The sequence below is a fragment of the Musca domestica genome, unplaced genomic scaffold (genome assembly GCF_030504385.1).
Source record: "Musca domestica strain aabys unplaced genomic scaffold, Musca_domestica.polishedcontigs.V.1.1 63, whole genome shotgun sequence".
Lineage (NCBI taxonomy): Eukaryota > Metazoa > Arthropoda > Insecta > Diptera > Muscidae > Musca > Musca domestica.
In genome coordinates, this window is record NW_026712370.1 from 2,637,707 (window position 1) to 2,658,422 (window position 20,716).

Consider the following 20,716-nt stretch of genomic DNA (forward strand, 5'->3'; position numbering starts at 1 on the left):
GGACTATTGTGTCTTTGGAAAGCAAGATTGGCACTAAAAAATACCAAAGTGTCGATCACCTCAAGCAAGCGCTTCGCCGGGAATGGGCCAAAATACCACAGAGCAACATTCGGGCAGCGTGTGACGGTTTCATTGGCCGTTTGAAGGCCATAATTCGTGCCAAAGGTGGCCACTTCGAAAAAATCTAAATCATTTTTCGCATTCATTCAATGAAATTTAAAAAAAAAAATGTTAAAATTATGGCGTTTGACTCTGTTGCAGTTTTTTTATCTCTCTGGCTCGAGTTTGATTATCGCAGGTGCCATAGGAACCTTTGCCAAAATCTGGTACAAGTTTACTAGCTCGGTTCTACACCAGATTGTGATGTTGGGGTTTATATTTTTGTGGGTGGAGGTAATAGTTTGTCTTTAATCTGCGAATAATTCCCCTAGAAATAGGTGTTTGTCTTTATGAGTCATAGCAGATCCATAGAAAGGCAAGGCTTAGATATATTCCATTCACAACGCATCAACACTTTCACTCCCATTTGATTTTTACTAAGACTCTGCTAATCGTCCTTCATTAATCATCATCGAAAATCAAAAAAACTGACCCTGGATAATTTGTCATATTCTTTTTGTCTTTCTTTCTCTCTCTCTTCTTTTAGGTATCCTTCGTAGTTCAACAATTTTAACAACTCACCGTGACAGCAGCCGCCACTCAGCACCCATAACAACTACAACAACAATGGTCCCAAACACTTGTAATATAAGTGGCGGCAATTATTCACAGCATCACCAACACCATCTACATCATCATTCGCATCCACATCATCACGGTTCGTATCACCAACGGAACAGTGTCAAGTTGGCCAACAGTGTCAACAATTCCCATGAATTGGCTTCGTTGACCGGTAATGGACCCCTGCACTTGTATGCGGCCAACAACTCCAAAGAAAAGCTGCTAAAATCAAATCTACGGCCGAATGGTAAATGGACAATGGCAACAACAACAATAGCGGCGACAACGGGGACACCGGCAACGAATGAGAATGTGGTTGGGACATGTCCGACGGCGTTTAATGGTGTAAGTGATACAAATTATTTGGCCAATCGAACGGCTTTAATGTCTTGACAAAATGGAGGAGGTTGCGAGGTAGAAGTGGACGACGGCGACAAAGCAGTAAAAGATCTTTATAATGGTGGCAATAGCAACGGAAACGGAAGTCTATTCTATACCAGTTCAACATTGACAAATGGCACGGGCACCACTGCTGCTGCTGCTGCTGCCGGCATCCCCGCCAATTCGAACTCTTCATTATTGCTGTACAATAATTCAAGTAATGATTATGACAGGCAAAGAACTTCGAATGGCCTAACCTTGGAAGTTGGCAAAGCGAGCAGCAAAACCAACAACAACACATTCACATCAAAGCACGAAGCTATAAACTTGGATGATAGAAGTTCTACGGGTGGCGGTGGTATTAAAATGCTTTATTCGAGCAGTACAACAGCAGCAACAAAATCTAATACATTTCATAATCAGGACAAAACATGGCTTTAAGCCATTCGCAAGAAACAAACTATTAAAATATGCCAACCAACAGAAACAGCGAAAGAGTGTGAGAGAAAGGCATGTGTCCGTATCCTTTTGTACAGGACTTGTATTAGACAACATTTTGCAATTGTTCGGCATCCGAAGTACTACTCGCTATTGTAGATGGTAGCTAGTTTCAACTCAAACAGATTCTGATATTCCCTAGTTTTAAGAATGTATAGGAAAATTTTCGCCTCATATTTTTTTGTTTAGTTTAAAGAGATGTATTTTAAGGACTGTTCCGGTTAGATATGAAATGAATATTTGAATATAAAGAATGAATGTATTGAATATATGTATATATATATATATATATACATATATATATATATATATATATATATATATATATATATATATATATATATATATATATATATATATATATGTATATATATATATATATATATATATATTATATATATATATATATATATATATATATATAATATATATATATATATATATATATATATATATATATACATATAACATTTCGAATTCAAAAAAGGAGAGAGAGACAAAAATTAATTGAAATTTGGAACTTTTGCAATTCAACGATAAAATGGATGGAGTATAAAGTTTGTCATTTCTTTTGTGAATCATTGATATAGAAACTTTAACAGAGCCCTGTTTAATACAATAAATGGAAATTTTCTTAAAACTATTATTTCTGCCATGTGTCTACATTTACTACTACCAAAATTTGCTTAATCGAATATTTTCGACAAACCGGCTGATACTTCCTTACTTGTTTTTATACCGTACAACACTATGTGTTGGGGGTATTATAAATTTGATTGGGCCAAAAATTAGGTAACACCTCGGAATATTGATTTCCCACATAGGAAAGTATATATGAATCTTCCTATCTCGCCGAGCTGAGTCGATCTAGCTGTGTATGTCCGTCCGTCTGTCTGTCCGTCTGCCCATGTTAATTTGTAATCACTCTACAGGTCGCAATTATGGCCCGATCTTCACGAAATTTAGAATGGAGGTGGGACTAAGGTCAGAATATGGAGACGATCGCATAATATTTAGGGGTTGAAATGGACCAAAAACTGAAAAAAATCCAGATTTTGCAGTTGCTCTACAGATCGCAATTATAGACCAATCAAAGCGGAAGTTAGCATGACGCTAGAGCTTAGGGCTGGGTAGAAGCCTACCAAATTTTGATGGTCATCGGGTAATATTTAGTGGGTGAAACAGGCCACAACATTTGTGTTTAATAAAAGTCAATTTTTCCATTAAACCGCGAATATTTTTAATACCGACGAATCACAAATAGACGAACAGGTCAATTCTGACCGTTACGTAGATGCCGATAGTAAATATATCGGATATATATAGCGAAATATGTACAATGATTATATACAAAGGAAGGGGATATTAGTTAGAATGCTTATATCACAAGAATGGCTGGACCGATTTTGACAAATTTTGTCAATTCAGAATGCCCTCTTGACATAAAAGTATAAAATCTAAAAAAATCGCAGAAAAAGATGCCAATAATGATGTTAATATAGATTTTGTAGTATTTTGTGACATTTTTTTATTTTTTCATATTTTTTATCGCATGCGATTTTTTCAATTTGACCTATAATATTTTGTAATATTTTTCACCTTACAATACAGGTGGGGATATTATATAAGTATTGCAAATATCGTCCGATCCTCACGAAAATTTTCACAAGGGTAAGGTTGGGCTCAGAAGGGCTAAGCCTATTGTTTTCAAAGATGTCCGCAATATATTATCGGTTGAAATGGACCAACAACTTAAAATTGTCCTAATTTTGCAACCGTTATAAAGCTCACAAATAGAAACCAAAGTACACGAAATCTCGCATAAAGTTAGAGTTTAGGACAGCGGGTGCAATGGACCACTAATTTTGAAGAATCAGCATTACTTACAGGCTATATCCGAAATACACAAAAGGCGAACTTCTGACTTTTTTATGCTAATTTCGTTGACGAATATAGCCAAATATTGTAGACAAGCAAATCTTATAGATGAGTCTAAATTTGGAGATACAGAGGGGCTTCTTTCTTTTGGAGATGATTGCAAAATATTTAGGGTTCCAAATTAACCAAAAACAGTAATGTTTTTCCGATCACACAATTTGGACCAATAGACACGCCTGAGAAGAGAGTTAAGTACTGGGAAAAATTCTAGCATTTTGAATGACCACTGGATTATATTTAGCTGTATAATGGACTACAACAACTAGCAGCACGACGGAGGGCCTAAATATTGGGCAAATGTCACTAATCAAAATCCTAATTTCAAAAGCGAAATCTTCCAATATGTTTTTGGATATAACAAGGGCTTCTAACATATTGCAGTGTTGTAGGGTATAACATAGTCGTCCCCGCACGACTATAGCCTTTGCTTACTTGTTTATTAGTTGGTATTCCATTCCATTCAGTGGATTTACTCCCCCGTTTGGTATAGGCCTCATGTAATGATATCCCTTGATTTTAGTTATTGCTAGGGTCTTAGTCATATTTTCCAATCGAGTTGTTTTTAACTTATTTTTTTTTTTTTTTCTTAGGCCGTGGAACACTTTTCTGAAATTAATGTCAATCAGGGCTTCGGTATAGCGCCCATACAGGGTGTGATAAAAAAACTGCAATTTTTTTTAATTTTATGGAATGAAAGCAAAAATGTCGGAAATAGCATCAAATTTCAAAATAAGTTTAGATTTGTTCAAATTAGTCACCTTTGGCACGAATTATGGCCTTCAAACTGCCAATGAAACCGCCACACGCTGCCCGAATGTTGCTCTGTGATATTTTGGTCCATTCCCGACGAAGCGCTTGCTTGAGGTGATTAATACTTTGGTGTTTTTAAGTGCCAAACTTGTTTTCCAAAATACTCCAGACACAATAGTCCAAAAATGTATGTATATTCAGAGATTTTGGTGGTCATTCTGCGCTGGAAATGAAACGATGAACCTCATTTTGAAACCATTCTTGGGTGGCGCGTGCTGAGTGCGATGGTGCCGAGTCCTGTTGGAATGTACAAGGTCTACGGCCAAAATGTTTGCGTGCCCTCCAAAATATTTTCGCCATAATATTCGGCATTTAATCTGATGCCACGGTCGATTAATACGAGCGAAGAGCGACCATCGGCCTGGCCGGCGCTTGAGTTCTGGTGGCCAACCGAAGATGCACATTTTCAGCTGACTTCTTGGCAGTAAACACTATCATTTTGTTTGTTTACAAACTGCTGGACAACGCATGTTTTCTCATCGGAGATAACCAAATTCGGCAGATCACCACTTTTGGCTAAGCGAAGCAACTCTTTTGAGTCTATTTTCTTTCTGTTGCGGTGTAAGTTCTTGCACTTTTTGGAATGGTGATGGTGTGGACTTTACCTCAAGCTGATGTTTCAATATTTGGGCTACGCTACCAGTATCGCGGTAAAGCGATACAAAAAGATTTATTCACATTTAAATGCTGAAGTGCTCTAAGACAGAGTCCTTCGCAAAAGTAGTATTGGGTTCTGAGAAACAATTGTTACTCTGGCCTCCTAGGAAATATGAAATACAAAATGTTTGTTCTACAAAGTGTTTTTTTTTTTCTTTACATTTTGAATAGGTTCCATTTCATACTTTGGACAAAAAATGAGTATCCTAGTTTAAAGTTCATTCAAAATTTATTACTTGTCTTTGGAACAGTCCTTTAACAAAAACTCACAAACTGCGGGCAGTTATATTCACGTATTGTTCTCCGTTATTTATTCTTGATAAGTTTACGACGAGCACACCGCCAGCGCCACCTACCCAGCATCAGCTCATTTTCATAAAGTCTATAAAAAATGTCATACATTTTTAAAGGTTTCATGAATGGCCGGAGCATGCAGCTGAAATACATGGCTCGCTTGTGTACAGAGTATACCTGCATCTTTCTCTTCCCTCACCTCCCCTACCCCTCTTTGACTTCTTTCCTGTGCCATAAACGACAAAAAAATATTGTGTGTGTGCATACCTTAGATATATTCAGAAAAGTAAATTGTAAAATAACTTTATTTTTTTTTTATTTATTCGTATCACTATAAAGTAACTGTTGTTTATATTCACAGAAACCAAAAAAAAAACTGAATAGTTGTTTAAGTTTAGTTATAAAAACTTTATGAAAAACAAAAATCATAAAAACAAATTTTAGTTAAGTGAAAAAAGAAACTAGATAAAATACATAAATTACTCAAATATATTTCAGAGATAAGTTTGGAAAATTATTATAATAATGAACTTAAAGTTCCTCTCACACAACAGAATTCATTTGTAAATAATTATGTATTTATTGTTAAAAGGAATCAAAAACAACAAAAATGTCTAATATTTTAAGGAAAAAAAAAAACACAAACAACAATTGTCATTTATGTAATTTTATTCATTTGCTGGAAAATAAATGGTAAATTTTATTTTAAAAATTCAAAACAGAAAAAAACGTTGTTTGATTTTTTATAAATAAAGGAGAGATATTGAGTAAGTGGCAGATTGAGTGCTGGATTTATCAACAACCGAACACAGGTTGGAATATCTAAATTTTACACGAAGACCACTGTGGGCGTGAGGGTATAAAATTAGGTTAGGTAGGTAGTAAAAGGTGCTAAATCGTGCCAATTTGGTATGGTATATCACTACCGATTAATAAATGTTTTTAAAATAAATTTTTAAATTGATATTAAAACCGCGCAACACCTAAAATATTTCCAAGAAAACACAGTAGATTATGAGTCTCTGAGTAGCAATTAATTTCATCTGAAATATTTTTACGCCATTAGACATATGGCTAGAGAGAGTATAATTCATTTGATACGGCCAAAACGTGTCTCATCGAAATAACGTTTTTAGACACTAGGTGCCTTTGGATCAAACCCGTTTCAGGACATTTGGAGTCGATCTAGCGGTGTTCGTCCTTCTGCCTGTCTGGCTGATTGGTGCGCACGATAACTTTCGAAGGGGGTATCTGATTTGGTCCAAACTTGGTGCATCGTAACGTTATTATCAAACTTAGATCTAGTTCGAAGATGGACCATTTCAGACATGACCTAGCACTGATGCAAATATTAGTATTTGCAAATCTAGAGCAAATTCGGATCATCCTTTATCTTTCTGTGCAGTAAACATTTTTTTTTTTTAAATTTTCGAACTTATGTGGGGGAGGTACCAGAAATACTCCTTCTGGTATCACCCCCATTAAAAATTCGAAATGTACAAAAAAAAATAGTTTACTGCACAGAAAAAGAAAGGATGATCCGAATTTGCTCTAAATTCCTAATATTTGCATCAGTGCTAGGCCATGTGTGAAAATTGACAATATCGATCCACTCCATCAAGTACCACCCCCACAAACGGTCAAAATTTGAAATAACTATAACTCTTATAAAATGTGATGTAAGAGTCCGATTGCCTTCAAATTACACACATCGCCATATTTTTATTAGCCCAAGGGCTGTTGTTATAATGAGATATATCGGTCCACTCCTTCTAGTACCTACCCCACAAAGGATCAACATTTAGAATATTCGTGAAGCTCATAAAACTCGAAATTAACATCCGATTCCATTCAAACTTGGCATATTTCTATCAACACAAGATCTGTTATAAAGATAGGACCATTCCTTCTGGTAACTCCCCCAAAAAGTTTTGAATAACCAAAACGATCATAACATCCGAAATAGACATCCGGTACTCTTCATATTTTACACATCCCATTATTTGTACTAACACAAGATCAGCTGTGAAGATCGGTCCACTCCTTTAGGTACCTCCCCCACAAGGTTTAATATTTTGAATATCCATGAATCTCATGAAACACGAAATTAACATCCGATTCAATTCAGACTTGGAACATCTCAATATTTCCATCAACACAAGATCTGTTATAATGATGGTAGAGATCGTTTAACATCAAATCTGATGAAACATATATATGGGAGCTATATCTGAGCCGATCTTCACCAAAATTCTACTTGCTGCTAGACTGAATTCAGTCAGATATGCAAGAATTCACGTCATTTGGATTGATATTCTACTAAATTGGTCGAGGCATTTGCGCCTTTTCAATTCGGACTTGTATTATCCATTTGGTGCACAATTAACCTGAAATCGGATAGATATTTATGAGAGCTATATCTGAATCTGAACCGATGTCGATAAAATTTGTCAAAGGTATTTATGAGCTGTATTTGATATATTTCCCCAAATATCGTTGCTACGGAGTCCATATTACGGCTATGCTGGGCAAAGTCAACAAATCGGATGAACAATGTGTATGGGAGCTATAGCTATATCTGAACCGATTTCCACCAAATTTGGCATACTGATTTCTAGACTCAATTTGGACGTAAGTACCAAATTCCATTCCATTTGGGCTAATATTTCACGTTTGGTGCACAATAAAAGGCAAATTGGACGAAGATATATATGGGAGCTATATCCAAATATTAACCAATCTCGATAAAATTTAGCAAGGGTGTTTCTGAGATATGTTTGATATATTTCCCCGAATACAGGGTGGATATTACGGCTGCGGAGGACAAAAATAACAAATCGGATGATGAAGCTGATTTTGATTAAAGTTGGCATACTTATTTTCAAAATTCCATACTATTTGGGCTGACATTACAAATTTGGTGCAAAATATAAGGCAAATTGGACGAAAATTTATATGGGAGCTATACCTAAACATTGACCGTTTATCTGCAATTTCAATAGGGTTCGTCCTTGGGTCAAACAAATTATTTGTGCATAATTTCATGTGTGTATAAAATCCATCTGGTGCAGGAATTGAAGCCACGAGACCATTGTATGCGTCGTTCTTTCGCCGATTGGGCTCTAGAGCAGTTGGCAAATGACCCGTTGTTTTAAGGCAAAATTGTGTTCAAAGTGCGCCTCATCACTTTTGGCTTAACGGGTTTGTTAATAAGCAAAATTGCCGCATATGGAGTGAGACCAATCCACAAGAGACCCTACAGACTCCATTACATCCACAACCAGTAAAAAAAGTCCTAAAGTCGGGCGGGCCGATTTTATGATACCCTACACCACTTTGCTAATTTAGTAGAGCTCCACATAACAATTAAAAGTTTTTATGGGAGAATTCAATCATAGACTCAATTCGGTCGTATGTGCCAAATTCCGTCCCAATTGGGCAAATATTAAACGTTTGGTACACAATAAAATGTAAATCGGACGAAGTTATAAATGGGAGCTATATCCAAATCTGAACCGATCTCGATAAAATTTAGCAAGGTATTTCTGAGCTGCATTTTATATATTTACCCAAATATTGTTGTTACAGAGTGCATATCACGGCTGCGGAGGACAAAAATAACAAATCAAATCGGACGAAGATATATATGGGAGCTATATCTAAATTTTTACCGATTATCTCCAATTTCAATAGGGTTCGTCCTTGGGAAATTTTCATCTCAAACGGATAATAAATGGGACCAGCATTTTGTTCACAAGAATACATGGACAGACGGACGGACGGACAGACGGGCGGACATGCATAAATCGTTTCCATTTGGACAGACGGGCGGATATGCATAAATCGACTCAGAATGTAATTCTATGCAGATCTATCTCGTTTTCATTTGCATGTTACAAACAAATACATAATACCCTGACCACCTTGTGGTGTAGGGTATAAAAATCATTGGGAATTTCTTGCACCTTATTTTGTTTATCTCTCCATGCAAACGTTCAAAATGCTCGTACACGTGTCTCATATTTTAATCTTTTCCTTCTTCCTCTACTCGATTATCATTTAAAATATTTTTTGTGTTTCTCATTGTAATAATCAATTTAGTTGCATATGCATTGGCCACCTTTATACATACACATACTTATAAATTAAGGATGTTAGAAATTTGTATTTATTATATTACGCAATTTTCTTGAGATAAGTAAATAATTAATATAAACGTAATTGATTGAACGTTAAGATGACTGTTATTGGCTGAAAATTTATTCAAAAGTATACGCTTTAATGGCATATTGATTATCTGTACACAGTAGTGGCACTTTTCTTAAATATGATTATTTAAAAAATAATTATTGCAATAAACACACAAGTAATGTTGAAATAGTTTTTAGCTGTAATGACCCAAAATGGTTGAAAATCGTTTTTCCAATTCATATTTTCCCTCCTATTTATTGAACAAAATTCAATTTGTTGTAGATTTAGTTACATCCGTTCATGTACCTGGCTGATGAGAACGTTAGCTCTAGAAGGAAACTTTGGTACATAATCCATAAATGTTATTAGTTCAAAAACAAGTTCAAAATTATCGGTCACTTGTCAATAAATGGCCATGAATTTTCCTTCACAAATAAACTAGTCCAGAAATTCCAAAAATTGAAAGATTATGATATTTGGAAAATTTATAGATTGTAAGTTTAGATCGCAGAGTAACCTAGATAGAAGGTCAGAATCCCCCCTCCTCTTTCACAGTTTTTGCTTTTTTTTTAAATGTGATTAAAAACTCCATTAAATAGGGATTGTAACAAGTCAAAAATTTATTCTACAAAGTTGTGTGCCATAAAACTTTACCATGTGTCCCAGTCTAAATTATGGGTATACAAAGTGTAAGTTAGACCTTAAATAAATACTAACGCTGAACGAATATGGTTGTGCATAGGCTGCGACATTTATTTGAAAAACATGGCAATTTTGCAGAATGTATGTGAAAAATGCCTACAGATTTTGGAAGAAAAGAAGTACCGCCAGATCCGTATGTAACAAGCAATTGAGTCAAAACGAATAAAGCTAGGAAGCTAAAATTGTGCACAGATCAGTATTTTGTCTGCAGGCAGGTAAAGTTCGAAGATGGGTTATATTGACCCACGATATCGTATAGCTCCCATATTGTTTGATTGTAGCCAAATTATACACTACAACACTATGTGATGGGGGTATTAAACGTTTGATTGGGCCAAAAATTATGTAACACCTTGAAATATTGGCAAAGACCTAAAATGGTAAAGACTACACAAAATGCATTCTGAGAAATGGTTTATGTCTATACTTTCTAGATAACAGCTCATGTTAATATAAAAAACAAGTAAGCAAAGGCTACAGTCGAGCGGGCCGACCGTTGAATACCCTACAACACTATAATAAACCATACAGTTTATATAGGCGAGATACTCGAAAGAATTCCACAAGATATTGTGACAAATAATAAAAGAAAACCATCAGGTTCCGTTCTCTAATTTTCGAATAATAGCAACTTAAACTAATTTGCTCATTTCCAATTTATTGGTAGATGTTGTACGTAAATGGTCTTCCTAGATCTGGAACCAATATTTCCCAAAGACATATAATCTCTCAGAAGTGGCAAAAGATTAACATTTATTATTGGTTTTTGACTGAAACGCATCTATATGAGATACAGACATTTGACTATATTCTTCAACGAAATCAGCGTTAACGAAATAGTTAGAAGTGCGTCTTTCCTGTATTTGTGAATTCTCCAAAAAGTGACTGGAATGGACATTTTCGTATTTTGTCTACAAAAGTTGGCAAACTATTTCACACATTGAATATTTTTGGATGGCCATCCAAAACTGCTTTGCTTTTGTAATGTCCGGTAACCCACATTCAAATGTGCGTGAGGGTCGGGCGATAATTACGGCCTGCAGACAATCAATTCAACCCCTAAATATATGGCGATCATCTCCAAAAAGAGTAGGCTTCTATTCTGACCCTCACCTTATCTCCATGAAAAATTTCGTAAGGATCGGGCCATAAGTGGGATCTGTATATGATATTCTGATATCCTAACTACTTAGTTTTGTTAGCTGTAGAAATATTACCAAATGTTTAATTCAAAATGAAAATATGCCAAAAATATGACAAAATTGAAAAAATATGAGAACATTTTACAAAATAAATATTTTCATCTTTAGAGAGATATTTTTATGCGATTTTTTTAGACGTTTTTTCTTTCCTGCCAAGAGGCCATTCTGAATTAATGAGAACTGTCGAAATCAGTTCAGCCGTTCTCGACATATAAGAGATTTTTAAAGCATATCTTCTTTGATAAACATATATATCGCACATATTTTGCTATATATCCGTTTTGTTGGATGTTAACATCAATGTAAAGATCAGAAGTAACCTTGTCATGGCTTTGTGATTTCGCCGGGATTTAAAATATTCGCGGTTTAATGAAAAATTTTGAATTTTTTCAACACAAAAGATATGGTCTATTTTACCCTCTAAATATTATCCGATGACCACGCAAATTGGTAGGCTTCTTCCCCGACCTAAACCCTAGCTACATGCGAAATTCCGCGTCGATTGGTCTATAATTGCGACCTGTATAGCTACTGCAAAATCCGACATTTTTTCAGTATTTGGTCCATTTCAACCCCTAAACATTTGGCGATCATCTCCAAAAGAAATAGGGTTCTATTCTGGTCCAAGCCCCACCTACATTCTAAATTTCGTGAAGATTGGGCCATAATTGCGACTTGTAGAGTGATTACAAATTAACATGGACAGACGGACGGACGGACATACATAGCTAGATCGACTCAGCTCGGCGAGCTAGGAAGATCCATATATACTTTCCTATGTGGGAAACCAATATTTCGAGGTGTTACATAATTTTTGGGCCAATCAAACTTATAATACCCCCAACACATAGTGTTGTAGGGTATTAAAACCATTTATAGAAAAAAAGATAAACAAAAGTTTGAAAAATCCTAAAATTAGGTTTCAAAATTCTACTCCATAGACTTTCCCAGTTAACTGTTCCCAGAATGTTCCCAGGGTTGCCATATCTTGACTCTGTCTTGTCCCATCTTTATACTTCTATGTCTTTGATATTGGTTTCCCATTATGAGTCGAGCTGAGTCAATCTAGCTATGTATGCCCGTCTGTCCATGTTAATTTAATTTGTAATCAAGCTATAAGTCGCAATTGTGGTCCGATCCTCACTAAATTGAAAATGGAGGTGGGGTTAGGGTCAGAATAGAACCCTATTGTTTTTTAAAGTGATTGCAAAATATTTAGGGGTTGCAGTGGACCAAAACACACATGATTCCTGATTTTGCAGTTGCTCTATAGGCCACAATTACCAATCGACGCGGAAATTTACATGGAGTGCATGGAGGACTAGGCAGCCTAGCCTAGTAATAATATTTTGCGAGCAAAATAGACCCTAACTTTTATGTAAGAAAATAGGAACATTTCCAATAAACCGCGAATATTTTTAATTCCAGCCAAATACATTAAAAGGACACTTCTGAACATTAAAGTGATGCTGATAGCCCAGAAATCGGATATATAGCAAAATAGGTACAATATATATATATGTAAAAGAATAGAGTTTATTTATTCTGCTCATAAGTCAAGAACTGTTGGACCGATTTTTACAATTCCCATCAATTCGGAATGGTCTCTTGTCAGAAAATTATAAAATCTTAGAAAACCGCGGAAAAATAAAAATGTGAATATATTTCCATTCCATTTTTTCCATTTCCATTTTTTTAATTATTGTCAATTATTGTCATATATTTTATCGCATGCGATTTATTAATTTGACTTACAATTTCGAACGGTTCTAAATTTTTACACCCTGCAATACTACGTTTTGAGGGTATTATATGCATGTCGCAATTATCGTACGATCCTCACGAAATTTTTAATGGGTGTAGGGTTAAGGTCAGAATTAAAGCCTAATGTTCTTAAGATGTACATTTTGGGGTTAAAATCGACTTATCTATAGGCCACAATTGAAAACTATCTACACGGAATTTCGCATCAAAAGAGAGTTAAGGATAGGTATATTATTTTTGACATTATTTCAAACATGAAATCTTCCAAAATGGATTTGGACATAAGGGGACTTCAAACATATTGTAATGTTTTAGGGAATTACGGCCCCGGCCCCGCACTACTTTAGCCTTAGCTTCCTCGTTTTTCAATGAAATTGTCTAAAAATCCACAAAAGAAGTTCCTTCTGAGTACTTGACCTCCTGGAAGAGTATTGTCTAAGCCCTTTAACCCTCTGGTAAAGAAATGTCTATATAGTTCCATGATATTGTATAGCCCACATACAACGGTACCTCTCATATTTTGACGATTATTATTATTTACCGGAGTCGTTTCAAATTTCGTCGTTTAGAGTTCGTAATGAGAACTACAATCTATGACAGAAAATTGTCTATGAAGGTACAGGTCAGGTATAGGCCCCATATATCAGTACCTCCCCATATTCAGTATTTTGGCGATTTTAGGTACAATATTTACCGAAATTGTTTGAAATTTCGTATTTGAAGTTCCTAATAGGTACTATAGCCTGTGACAGACCAGGTCTTCGTACAGCCCAGATATAACGGTACCTCCATATATTCGGATTTTTTTCTAGTTTCGTATTTGAATATTGTAATGGCTTGTGGCAAAAATTGCCTATGCAGGTCCACGTATAAAGACCTCATCATAACGGCTACATTCGGTATTTTTTAAATTTTAACGGATTTCATTTATTTAAAAATTTCCAAATTCGTTGCAAATGGTGGAGGGTATTCAAAGTTAGGCCCTGCCGAACTTACTGCTTTTTCACTTGTTTATATTAACATACCCCAGTCATGAGCTGTTATTCAAGATATTATAGTCAAAAAACCATTTTCTCAGAATGCATTTTGTCTAGTCTTTAGCATTTTAAATCTTTGATTGTAACAACATAGTTATCAATGTTAAATAATTTAAACCGCTCAGGCAATATGCAATTAATTGGAAAGGTCTATGGAATAGAATTTTGAAACCAAAATTTTGCATTATTCAAACTTTGTCATTGAGCTGAGCTGTTATTCTAGAAAGTATAGCCACAAATAATTTCCTCGGAATGCATTTTGTCTAGTCTTCACTATTTTAGGTCTTTGAATTTATATCAAAATTATTTGGCGAACCCTTATATGCCCTTTGCGCCCATTGTTAGCAATTACCAAAATGTTCACCAATTAGAATTCAAGTTGATTATCATTTTATGACAATCAAAAATAGTTTTCAATAGATAAAATGATTAATGTTCATATTTTCTTTGACCAATTTATTGCATAATTAATAGCCTTCAATGATATATTACACATAGAGCGCACTTCAAGGTTTCGAAAGACTAAAAATATTCAAGATGAGATAGGTTTGTGTGTAAGTGAAAACTAATTTTAATGGTAGCTTAATCAGTCAAGTCAGACAAAGACATAAATGTATAAAAATGGGACAAGACAGAGTCAAAATATAGCAACCCTGTAAAAAGCCTCTATTGTTATGATATCGTAACAACATAGTTACCAATATTAAGTGATTTAAGCCGCTATGGAATAGAATTTTGAAACCAAAATTCTGGATAATTCCAACTTTTATTTGACATTCTTTTTTATAATTGTGTTTTATATTAACATGCATCTATCATGAGCTGTTATTCAAGGTAGTTTAGGCACAAACCATTTTCTTAGAATGCATTTTGTCTAGTCTTTACCATTTTAGGTCTTTGAGTCAGATTAGTTTAAGGAAAAGTAGACACATTTAACATTTTATGTGAATTCATAAAATTTTGGACTGGGATTTCACTGGGAACACAAATGCAAAACATGTTCGAATGTTTTAATTTTTGCTATCTAAAAAGTTCCTAAACCCATTAAAAAACTTAAATGTCAAATTTCAAACACTTCTGCTGAAATCAAATAAAGAATAATAATAAATAAACATACAGGGTGAAATGAAAAAACTGAAACCAATTTCAGAATGCTATTTCTAAGCCACTCGTCCGACAGCTGTTAAAATTATTCCAGCGATTGTTTACATGCGCACAAAAGCAGTTTGGTGAGAATTTTCTAGAAAAAAAAGTTATTCGTGATTAGAATTCAAGCGTGATAGTGTGATTTCTTTATATTTGGCTGGAAAACCACAAGGGGCTATCGTAAGAGTACTCCAGCATTTAAATGTGAATATATCATTTGTGTCTCGTACCATCACTCGTTACCGTGATACTGGTAGCGTAGCCCGACGTCAAGGAAGTTGACTAAAGAAAACAGCAACATCAGCAGAAATGGTTCGAAAAGTACAGGGTTGCCCATATTCGACGGACCCATGTTTTTTTTTTTTTTTTTTTTTTTTTTTTTTTTGGGCCCATTCCAATCGACGAGGCTTGTCCGCAGGCAACATTCTTTGCGTCAGTTGAATTTTGTACGGGAACAAATGCAAATCAATGCGAATAATCCGTTGTAAAGTGGAACGAGCCATGCCCAACTGCTGAGAACGGCGTTTTTGGGATGTTCTTGGGGACCTCTCAACACTGGCTCGTACGGCAGCGATATTCTGACTGACTTCTTCTGTTGAATGTAAATTTCAACTATTTCAGAGCGCGTTTATTGGTTCATGGTGAAAATCTGCTTGGACTGACGCTTCAAACGCGGTATGTCATTAAGCGATGTGACATCTCTGTCAAAAGTTATGGCGTTACCAGATGGGTCCGTCGAATATAAGCAACCCTGTAAAAAAGCCCGCGCCGCAGTGGCCGAAACATGGCTCGTGAGCTGAACATATCGCAATATTCCATTCGGCAAACATTAAAAAATTAAAAAAAAAAACCATTAAAATTCCAAAAAGTGTTTGAACTTACACCGCAACAGAAAGAAAATAGACTCAAAAGAGCTAAAGAGTTGTTTCGCTTGGCCGAAAGCCAAGCCGAATTTGGTTCTCTCCGATGAGAAAACATTCGGTATCCAGCATTTTGTAAACAAACAAAATGATCGTGTTTACTTGCTAAAGAGGTCAACTGAAAATATGCACCTTCGGTTGGCCACCTGAACTCAAGCGCCAGCCATGGTGATGTGTGGGTGTGGGAGTTGGGTTGCCATAACATCCGATGGTCGCTCTACGCTCGTATTAATCGACCGTGGCATCAGAATAAATGCCGAATATTATCGCGACAATATTCTGGAGGGTGTATTAAAGCCTTAGGCACGCAAACATTTTCGCCGCAGACCTTGGACATTCCAGCAGGACTCAGCACCATCACACTCAGCACGCGCCACCCAAGAATGGTTACAAAATGAGATACCTCGCTTCATTTCCAGCGCATAATGGGCAACAAAATCTTCGGATACCAATCCGTTGGACTATTGTGTCTGGAGTATTTTGGAAATCAAGGTTGGCACTCCAAAATACCAAAGTATCGACTACCTCAAGCAAGGGCTTCGACGGGAATCGGCCAAAATACCGCGAGCAAAATTTGGGAAGCTTGTGACGGTTTCATTGGCCATAATTCGTGACAAAGATGACCAATTCGAACAAATCTAAACTTGTTCTAAAATTTGATGCTATTTCCGACCCTGTTTACACCCTGTATATTGAATTACATTTAAAAAAAAGAGAATATCCTTAACGTGAACATATGTTGCCTATCTTCAAAATTCATCTGACGACCTCACCATAAAATAAGAAAATATACTTCCTATATTACCGTGGAGAGCATAAAAATTCAAAACTATTTCCAATAAAACATGAAGTCTTTCAATAGCTAAGTGAAAACAAGTAAAAAAACATTAAGTTCGGCCGGGCCAAACTTTTAATACCCTCCACCTTAAGGTAAAGGAAACATTAGAAGAAATGTTCCAAAAACCATTAAAATGCCGAATATCGGGAGGTATCGGTGTATGGGGGCTACATGCAATGTTTCGCCAACGGAGCTAGAACCCATTATGACCTACAAATACCAATTTTCAGACAAATACGTGAAAAAATTTGGCAAAAATCATCAAATTACCGAATATCGGGAGGTACCGTTATATGGAGGCTATACTAAAACGTGGACCTATAATTATAATGACTTGCCACACGAACTGGGACCCATTATGATCTACAACTACCAATTTTCAGACAAATCCATGAAAAAATGTGTAAAAAATCATCAAAATATCGAATATTTGGAGGCTCCGTTAAATGGGGATTATATCAAAACGTGGACCTATACATACAATGTTTCGCCACACGAACTAGGACCCATTATGACCCACAAATACCAATTTTCAGAGAAATTCGTGAAAAAATGTGGCAAAAACCATCAAAATACCGAATATCGGTAGGTAACGTTATATGGGGACTATACCAAATCGTGGACCTAGACATGCAATGTTTCGCTATCGGAGCTGGAATCCATTATGACCAACAAATACCAATTTTTAGACAAATCCGTGAAAAAATGTGGCAAAAATAATCAAAATACCGAATATCGGAAGGTTCCTTCATATGGGGGCTATACCAAAACGTGGACCTATACATGCAATGTTTTGCCACACATACAGGGACCCGTTTTGACCAACAAATACCAATTTTCAGACAAATCCGTGAAAAAAATGTGGCATAAATCATCAAAATACCGAATATCGGGAGATACCGTTATATGGGGACTATACCGAGATATCTCATTTTCAATACCAACCATCCTAGATACAATACAAATTGCTCTGCTAAATTTTGGGGCTCTTCGTCAAATAATGTGAGCTGTATCGTGATTTCAACAGACAGACAGACAGACAGATAGATAGACGGACAGACAGACGGACATCGTTGAATCGACTTAGAATTTTATGCTGATTATGAATATATATACTTTGTGGGGTCTGCGACGAATATTTAAGGATGTTACAAACGGAATGATAAAGTTAATATACCCTCCTTTCCAAGGTGGAGGGTATAAAAATAGACTCCCTCCAATATAAGTATGAAGTCTGGCAACCACTTTTTTACAATTTCTCCATTTAATCATCAACCATGATTAAGAGGTGTATAACCTTGAATTTTCAATCAACCTTCTGTGCTAAATAATTTTCTATGTAGTTTCTTCTATGGAAATTCATCACCCAATAATATTTCAATATCAATTATGTCATTGGATATGGTTAATTGAGTTTATGAGCGCTTCAACTGCAGCTTTTCCTTGAAAAATCTCTTGCGTGTCATAAACACGGCACAAAAAAAACAATTTCCTGGAATGACATATTTATCCGGTTCAATAGCAACGACAATTAAATAGCTCATCGTCATCATCATCGACATAAACTCCACATTCCCATTATTGCTCAGGTGGTGCAGGCAAGGATGACTAGCATTAACCCTAGTAACAGTTCAGCATAATTAACATGCACACAGCCTGGCTAATGACATTTTAATGGTATGCCCTGGCAAAAGCTGATGCAATCCCACTCGCAATCCCCATTTTGTTAGGAATGCATTGATGGGATGCAGCTGTAATAAACAGAGATTTGTTCCCCCCTCGCCCCCGTATCGCTTGCCCAATCGAACGATGGGTTAACATGGTTGACGGCACATACGTCTTCTTGTACGTCTCTCCTTGGCCATAATTTAACAAACTTTCATGGTAATTGAAGCACAACAATTTATCAAAACATCCTGAACTGTTGTGAATTATGTTCTGCTCGGTTGCACTTGTTTGGTAACATTGCAGGCAACAGCATGGCGGGGGCGATGCTTAGTGGCGTGGCAGCCGTGTAGAGCTTCAATGGACTTATCATTAATATCATGAAATCATTTTTAGATGATTTCACTTTCCCAAGAACATGGCGCCCACGCAAAATACAGCGAAAGGGGGCGGGGGGATGCGTTGTGACAGCATTCACCAATAACGACTAATGCCAAACTCACCAAATGTTCGTAGATTAGTTGGGATTCGGTTAACAACATTCATAGATTCCCAGTCGTTTTGGATTCATTTTCAATCAACTAAATTTAATACATGACAATTTCCATGTACGTGCTTAGAGTAGGCAATTAAGAAGAGGGACCAAATGAGGTTTATGTGTGGTTGAGCGAGGTAAGACAACATTTATACACATGCAAAGTGAGAGGGGGGTCTTTTTTGTGAACGGGTTAAGGAGTCAAGAGACGAGCTAAATAAATGAGTCTAATAAGGAATCCATGAACTAGCTTAACCGAGAATCTATAGATAGACGTCTATAGACGAGCTGAATGTGTAGTCGAGCTGAAGAGGGCGTCTATAGACGAGATAAATAGGGTTGGCTGAGCTTAATGGGGAGTCTACAAACGCTTAACTGAGAATATACATGGTGAGTCAAAAAAACTGCAACAAAGTCAAACGTTTTTTACAGTTTTTTTTTTTTTTTAATTTTATTGAATGAAAGCCAAAAATGTCGGAAATAGTATCATTTTTATACCCTCCACCTTGGAAAGGAGGTTATATTAACTTTGTCATTTCGTTTGTAACATCCTTAAATATTCGTCGTAGACCCCATGAAGTATATATATTCATAATCAGCATAAAATTCTAAGTCGATTTAACGATGTCCGTCTGTCTGTCAGTCTGTCTGTCTGTTGAAATCACGATACAGCCCACAGTATTTGACGTAGAGCGCCAAAAATTAGCAGAGCTATTTGCATTGTGTCCAGGATGGTTGGTATTGAAAATGAGATATATCGGTCCACGTTCTGGTATAGTCCTCATATAACGGTACCTCCCGATATTCGGTATTTTGATGATTTATGCCACATTTTTTAACGGATTTGTCTGGAAATTGATATTTGGAGGTCATATCGGTTCTGTGATCGTTGCATGTATAGGTCCACGTTGTGGTATAGCCCCCATATAAAGGTACTTCCCGATATTCGGTATTTTAGTTTTTTTTTGCCACATTTTTTCACGGATTTGTCTAAAAATTGGTATTTGTGGGTCATAATGGTTTCCAGCTCCGGTGGCGAAACATTGCATGTATGGGTCCATGATTTGGTATAGACCCCATATAACGGTACCTCCCGATATTCGGTAATTTGATGATTTTTGCAACCTTTTTTCACGGATTTGTCTGAAAATTGGTATTTGTTGGTCATAATGGGTTCCAGCTTCGGTGGCGAAACATTGCATGCATGGGTCCATGATTTGATATAGCCCCCATATAACGGTACCTCCCGATATTCGGTATTTTGATGGTTTTTGCCACATTTTTCACTAATTTGTCTAAAAATTGGTATTTGTGGGTCATAATGGGTCCTAGTTCGTGTGGTGAAACATTGTAATTATATGTCCACGTTTTGGTGTAGCCCCCATATAACGGTACCTCCCAATATTCGGTATTTTAAT

At 36.1% G+C, this 20,716-nt stretch overlaps 1 protein-coding gene across 1 annotated transcript in view; it reads left to right on the forward strand.

Moving 5' to 3' along the window:
* Positions 1-1,814, forward strand: part of LOC101894927 (tachykinin-like peptides receptor 99D) — a 191,810-nt gene extending 189,996 nt beyond the window's left edge. Inside the window, exon 11 of the mRNA XM_059129644.1 lies at positions 647-1,814. Coding sequence (XP_058985627.1) covers positions 647-1,113 — 467 coding nt within the window. The 3' untranslated portion in view covers positions 1,114-1,814. The remainder of the gene's footprint in view (positions 1-646) is intronic.
* The last annotated feature ends 18,902 nt before the right edge of the window (positions 1,815-20,716 follow it).